General features: G+C 37.0%; 1 protein-coding gene across 1 annotated transcript; it reads left to right on the forward strand.

Moving 5' to 3' along the window:
* Positions 1–4,381: 4,381 nt before the first annotated feature.
* Positions 4,382–6,809, forward strand: LOC132614848 (homeobox-leucine zipper protein ATHB-54-like). The gene is made up of 3 exons (XM_060329399.1): positions 4,382–4,780; positions 5,314–5,717; positions 6,279–6,809. Exons 1-3 carry the CDS (start codon positions 4,645–4,647, stop codon positions 6,678–6,680), a joined length of 942 nt encoding a protein of 313 aa, XP_060185382.1. The 5' UTR covers positions 4,382–4,644; the 3' UTR covers positions 6,681–6,809.
* The last annotated feature ends 351 nt before the right edge of the window (positions 6,810–7,160 follow it).

Genomic DNA, 7,160 nt, shown 5'->3' on the forward strand with positions numbered 1-7,160 from the left:
GAGATTTTTCATGCTCTCCATCATCGTGCTATTTGATGCCAAGACCGCGGCGAAAGCTACTTTTGAGAGGGGTTCTTCCACTTTGTACATCCCCTCGACCCTAGAGTGAAAGCGCCTTTTCCTTTTTATGGAATAATGCCTTTTGGGAAGCATTTCCCTACTCTCTGCCAAATGGTCAAGATAGTTCTCCTCAGTAGGGATCTTGTTGTAAGGCTTCACCGGGGGTGGTGATATCTCCTCTCTTTCCTCTCATCCATCTAACTCCGAGTTGTTTCCCCGTTAGAGTTCTGCCGATCCATCGATCGCGAACCCTGTGGGTCTCTTGTTCCGATCGCAACTGTCACGCCCCGAATCTGGAGCGGCGTGACCAGCACTCGATGCCAAACTAGGCCAGAGCTAACCACTCTAAATCTGAAACTCTGATAAGGCCTACCTATACACAGACAATACCAACAAGTCGGCGAGGCTGTATTCTGGATATATATATATATATATATATATATATATATATATATGTTGGCTATCTCGTCTGAACTGGGCACACGCACACCAAAAATATATATAAACAACTGAGCAAGACGACGAGGCTGCTATGTATGTTGTACAACAAAAATGAGAGCCGACAAGGCTACGTAACATCCCAACTACATACAACTGTCTACAGACCTCTAGGGAACACGAGCTGTAGAAAGGACAGGACAAGGCCCCGTCATACTCATATATATATATATGTCAAAATAGCAAACCAAAAGGGGCTACAACTCCGAACCAAGTGAAGTGCCCTGACTGCAGCTGAGTGGAAGACCTACTGAGCTGGATCGTTTGTCTGGCTACCTAAACCTGCGGGCATGAACGCAGCGCCCCCAAGCAAAAGGGACGTCAGTACGAAACAATGTACTGAGTATGTAAGGCAATGGAATAACTGAAACTGAACTGAAAATAATACAATCTGGAGGCCAAAGAATGCCCTGAAAATCTCACCTGACCTGTCTCATATGAAATGCAATATAATACTATTATATATCTCACTGACCAAGTGGCCAGGCAACTAAAAATTCTCACTGACCCGTCGGCCAGGCAATCTGTCTCACTGACCCGTCGGCTAGGCATTCTGTCTCACTAACCCATAAGCCAGGCATTCTATCTCACTGACCCGTAGGCTAGGCATATCTGTTTCACTGACCCGTAGGCCAGGCATTCTGTCTCATTGACCAAGTGGTCAGGCTAAAGAAAATATATTTATGTATATCATGCATGAGCTAAAAAATAAATACCGACTCTGCAACATGTCTCTTCTGTCTCTCTCTGAACTCAAAGACATAGGGAGAGAATATGGCCCCTCAGAAAGTATCACATAACACTCGGAAACTAGGCAACAATATGACAAACTCTACTTTGATAAATCTCTAGTCATAAGGTTTATTACACTCTTACCATATATGGAATCATGCCAAGAAAAGAAAGAACAACCTTAACATACCTTTTTGGTCTCCTCAACTACTTAACATTTATCCTTCTAAGCTTGTAAATCTACATCCAAGAGAATTCATACTATTGTTAGGCTTATCGTCATATGCTTGTCTTAAGCCTTCAAATTTAATTCCCTTAAAATCTGCCGAAATTCGGGCAGCAACTCCCCTGTTTATATCCCTAGCTCGAAATCACAATACCAACAAAACAACAACAATAGGAACATCAATATCAACAACATCATCATCAACATCAATATGCTCAATGAAACATCCCACACGATGTTTCCCCAATTTCTCAACCAATCACTAGACTTTACGAAGCTTTAACAACTAAATTTCCATGGTACAATTCATAATACCCATAGTAAAGAATGTCCTTACCTCAATCAATATTTATCTTCGGCAGCCTCTTTTGATTCGTCGAGATTCATTGTTTACAACAAGAACTACAAGACCTTATACGCTTCCCGAGCCTAAATCCCGGGGTTTCACTTGGGGATAAAATTCTATGGAATGAGTTGGGAGAATATTCTAGGGGTTTAGGGAAGGTTTTAAGGGTGTTTGGATGAAAAAATAAGGGGTAAAAACCCTTTTATAATGGGGTCGGTTGGCACCAACCTAGAATTTTCGGGTACTGTAGAAAGCGTGTCGCACACTGTAGCTGTGCGTTTCTGCTCTGCCAGCCTGACTTGTAACGTCCATAATTCTCTATTCCGACGTTGTATTGACGAACGGTTTGTTACGTCGGAAACTAGACTTCATGAAATTCAATTTAGGCTTTTGCTTTATGTCAAAATTTCTCATATACTAAAAGATATTCTTTCCCCAATTTGGCTCATTCTTGTCGTTCAATATATATATATATATATATATATATAGTAGCTCTCATCTTCTTCCAAAGTCATACTAACTCAACTTCTTCCACTTATTTCCTTACAGGACCTTCGGGAATTCCTCAAATGCCTCCTTTACTCATAAAATGTACTTAATAATGCTTCATCCCTTATACTCCAATGTTGTTTTACTTAGCCATAGTTCAACATACTTACGCTCAAATTTGATAAGTGCTTCTCTGCAAGTACGAGGTGTAACAGGAACACTACTCACTGATGTGGTGTTAGCTGATTCAGGCATGACCAGGTGTTTTCTAACGGAAGAGCTCTAAACAAGTGCGAATTTAGGAGTTTCTTCTACGAATCAGGACAACATCACAACTGTCTATCCCCATAGACGGCGCCAAACTGTTTTCCGGTAAAAAAGGATTAAATCAGAATATCAGTTAGAGATTTATTTTTACAGGGTTTGGAGACATCGTCTCCAACCCGGGAAACTCTATTATGTGTTCAATTTGGTTGAGTGGCAGTGAATATAGTTAAAACAAGATGTAAGATAGAAAGAAAGAAATGATTCAATAATGTATCTATCGAACGATTGATGTTCTTGTGTATATTGCTTAGAGAGAAAAGAGAGCTAAGGGTTGCAAAGAGTGAGCCAGATCCCCTTCCTTTCATCTTAAGCTACCCTTATATAAGCCAAAGTTGGATTTTTCAAACCCTAAAGTACTGGTGAAGTGACCTCTCTGTGGCTTCAACGTTAGTATGTGCTGTGACGCCCTGATCGAGGTCGACATATGTCACTCGGGTTGGTAGGAGTGGAAACCTGTTGTATGAACCCTCCAGACCCCTCGAGCATTCAGTGATGCAAGCTAACTCCGGGTGCACTTTTCACCTAAGTTGGTTCTAATTTTTCAAATACCAAATCAATCCAATTGTGTCGGATTTTAAAATCTATAAATCAAACCAAACCAATAAAAGTCGAATTTTTCAACCTCGGGTTTTTTTGGGTTTTTGTTCGGAAAAGCCTTCATATAAAACATATAACTTTTACTTCAAATATTTTAGTCATAATATGATACAACTATATAATTAAGGTGTTTCTTAAGAAAATAACACAAAATGTGAGATGAGCGATGACATTGTAATAAAATATTCAACATAAGAGATATTGAAATAGCATAAAATAAATATTGCTAATTAATAAGCCATAATGAACATGGTCATAATCTCAAAATTCTAAGTCATGCTAAAGTAACTACAACTAATTAGTATTAATTACATAACAAAAATAAAATAAAGTTAATATTTATTTTGAGTGCCTACACCAATGCAAAACTAAAGAATAGCTATCCAACGTTCTTGTCATTCCTAGTGATAGAATTGAATTTCGTTTGTTAGCATTAGTATTAATTTGGTTTTGGTTTGAACTTTATTTGAGTTGTTAACATCTATATATGAGCTGTAAAACTTATTGGACCATTCAAAATTTTAAGTCCAAGCTTGAAAGAATATGTTAAAAAGACAAAAACTTCGAAAACATTTAAGAAAAATTTATAAATCGCATTACGAATAAATACTTTTATGTATGAAATACTTTTACTAATTCATATAAGCATTTTCGGGTTGTTTTGGTTCGGTTTGACTTTTTTTAGTTAAAATCAAACCAAACCAATTATAATCGGGGGTTTTTCTCAATACCAAACCAAATCACTAATCAGGTCTTTTTCTCGGTTTGATTCGAATTATCGATTTGGTGCGTTTTATCGATTTTCTCTGTACGTCCCTAGTATTTACACTTTACACCAAATCAATTCAAGTTATCGTGGTTAAGTAATTTAGCGAAGTGAAAATATACATCAATTAATCACGATTAACTGATAGTTATGTATACTCAGACACATGTCATGCACGTATTGGTTTGGTGTAAACACTTCATTATGAGTAAATTTTTACCATATGAGTAAATTTTTACCAAAATAGCAAATTGAGTAAATTTTCTAACAGCTGGGGCTTAATAGGAAATTCACAGAAAGCTCCTCTTATCTGAGCTTGTTATAATCCCCTTCTACCTCTTCTTTGCCTTGAAGAATCTCCTTTTCCATTTCATTTTCTTCCTCTCTTTATCAACTACAGTTTTGTTTTTCTTCACTCCATGTTGAGTTTTCATCTCACTTCTTTGCTTCCTCTTCCAATTCGGAATATTGACTGTGATCCTCATTTATAGTACTTGATCACAACCTTCTTAGTTACAATTGACAAACTTTCAACTTAATTCAATAGCCCAATTTTCCACTACTTGATTCTCCTCTTAACTCCTTAAAAAAATTAGAGGAAACATGGAGGTTGCAAGAGTTTATGAAAGTTCTAATATGACTACAAACAATGGATTTCTACTTCCAAATGAAAGTCTTTCCCCTCCTTCTAAGGTTCTTGATTCTCTTTGGGTGTCCAACAATTCCCCCATTTTCCATGGTAATAATCTTCACCTCCCTGCTAGGCGGATTCTGGATTTTTAGGTTGTGGGTTCGGATTATACTTTTTTTACTTATTAGGTTCTAAATAAATTATTTTTACATATTAAATGATTGTTTTAACACAATAAAGAAGTTGAGCCAAGTTACTCATAACTACGATACTGGCTCTGCCTCTTGAATATCTTGTAAGCTTATAGTTCTTAGACTTTAACTTTTGATTGAGTGGTGAGTCGACCTTTTGATGATTATTAGATTGTAGCCTAAGTTCACAAAAATTATTGATGTAGTAGTGATAGAATTTCCCTAATCTCTGCTTTTATCAAGAAAAAGATCAAACTTTGAGCAGTAAGTTTGAACCTTGTTTTGCACAGTTTCTGGACGAATTTTGTCACTTTTGTTTTATCCTTGATTATCTGAACCAGAAAAAAAAGGTCTGATTTAGCTGTCAAGAAGTGGAAATGTACACAATAATATAATATGGTTCTCATCATGTATTTGTGAGATTTAAGTTCCTTCATTGCTCTGTTTCAGGCTCTGCATCCATGGTTAATTTCGACGAAACCCGAGGAGAAAGGGGTAAAAAGAGGTCATTTTTTCCTCAACTTGACAATAAAGAAAATATCACCAACGAGGATGATTATGAGGTGTGTTTTCACCAAACTGAAAAGAAGATCAGGCGACTTTCGCCGAAACAAGTTCAGTTTCTTGAGAAAAGTTTTGAGGTAGAAAACAAGCTTGAACCAGAGAGGAAAGTACAATTGGCTAATGAAATTGGATTGCAGCCAAGGCAAGTTGCTATTTGGTTTCAAAATCGACGTGCCCGGTACAAGACTAAACAACTTGAGAAGGATTATGATGTGCTCAAAGCTAGCTTTGATAAACTCAAGGATGATTATGATTGTCTCTTTAAAGAGAATGAGACTTTGAGAAATGAGGTACTTCAAGCCTCTTTGATGCCTATCATTATGTAGTCAAGAAATACTTAACATTATTCGAGTATATCATATTTCAATGTTTATTTCAGCAAGAAAAGTCACTGGTAATGTGGAGAACTGGAGTTAAAATGACAGTATTTGTTAAGTCCCATATCGATTGGTGGGAGGCAAATTTGTCTCCTTACATGGTTTTGAACAATTTTCATGACTTAAGCTAACTTTTGAGGTTAAGTTAGGCCAATTCTTTTTTTTAACATAGTATCCTAGCCAGATCTCCCCCCCCCCCCCCCCCCCCCTTCCCACCACCACAACGGCTTGCTTCACAAGATGTTAGGCCCCCATCATATATTGTTCAAACTTCAGATATTCAGTCCTAACGTGGAGGAAGTGTAAGTCCCATATCGGTGGGTGGGAGGCAAAACTGTCTTCATTATGGTCTTGGATAATTCTCACATGTTGAACTAGCTTTAAAGATTGAATTAGGTCTCATGTCCATCTTTTGACAATATTAGAAGTGTACAAAATCTGATCTAACTATTTGTTCTCCTTTTTCGTTCATAGGTCCATTTACGTAAAGAGAAGTTGCTCAACAAAGTAAATGATGAGGAAAATTCAGAACAAAACAATCCCATTAGTCCACTTGATGTAGAAGCTGACAATCCTATTGGGTTTACTAAAATTTTAGCTATGGTGGTGTGCAAGCAAGAAGATGCAAGTTCAGCAAAAAGTGATATTCTTGATTCAGACAGCCCACGTGGGAATTACACCTCTTTTTTTGAGCCTACTACTGATTCTTCAAATGTATTTGAGACAGAAGCATTGTCTGATTTTTCTCAAGAAGATGACAACCTAATTAGCAAGAGCCTTCTTCCCACACTACGCTTCCCAAAACTTGAAGAAGATCACTTACCACTAAATTCTTCCAATTTGGGTTTCGATCAATCTTGGTTCTGGCATTATTGAGTTTTGAATTATAAAGGGTGTTAAAAGCCTTTTGCCACATTTCCTTTTGTAATTTACACTTGCTGCAATGCAATAATATGTTGTGTATAGGTCCACTAGGAGGAGATGAAAATCTTTGCTTGTTCCTAAGTGTTCTCATTGGCCCTTTCTTAAGCTCAAAAACAAATCAATGGTACTATTAAGGTGAATTCAGTTTATATTGAAGATGAAACATTATAGTATCATTTGGCCTTGTTCAGTGAAAACAAATGCTTTATTTAACTTCTAAAATAACGAAAAATAAATAAACTACCTCTCAATATCAAGCAACTTGGACGTACTACTAAAAAAGGCTTTTTTGAGTGGATAAAATCGATGGATGTTCCGTTAAGTAAACCGACAAACTATAGCGAAAACTATGTTAGTTTTAATTTAGTTGTATGATGGACTCTCTCGGAATATACCGAAGGCGTATGTCAATTTCCTGTACTAACGTGATCA

Source organism: Lycium barbarum, chromosome 10, assembly GCF_019175385.1.
Source record: "Lycium barbarum isolate Lr01 chromosome 10, ASM1917538v2, whole genome shotgun sequence".
NCBI classification, from domain to species: Eukaryota; Viridiplantae; Streptophyta; class Magnoliopsida; order Solanales; family Solanaceae; genus Lycium; species Lycium barbarum.

Excerpts from the sequence above, each read along its gene's own strand:
- LOC132614848 (XM_060329399.1), top strand. The coding sequence starts at position 4,645 with ATGGAGGTTGCAAGAGTTTATGAAAGTTCTAATATGACTACAAACAAT. Across the intron at positions 4,781-5,313 it reads CAATTCCCCCATTTTCCATG|GCTCTGCATCCATGGTTAAT; the intron begins GTAATAATCTTC and ends GCTCTGTTTCAG. Across the intron at positions 5,718-6,278 it reads ATGAGACTTTGAGAAATGAG|GTCCATTTACGTAAAGAGAA; the intron begins GTACTTCAAGCC and ends TTTCGTTCATAG.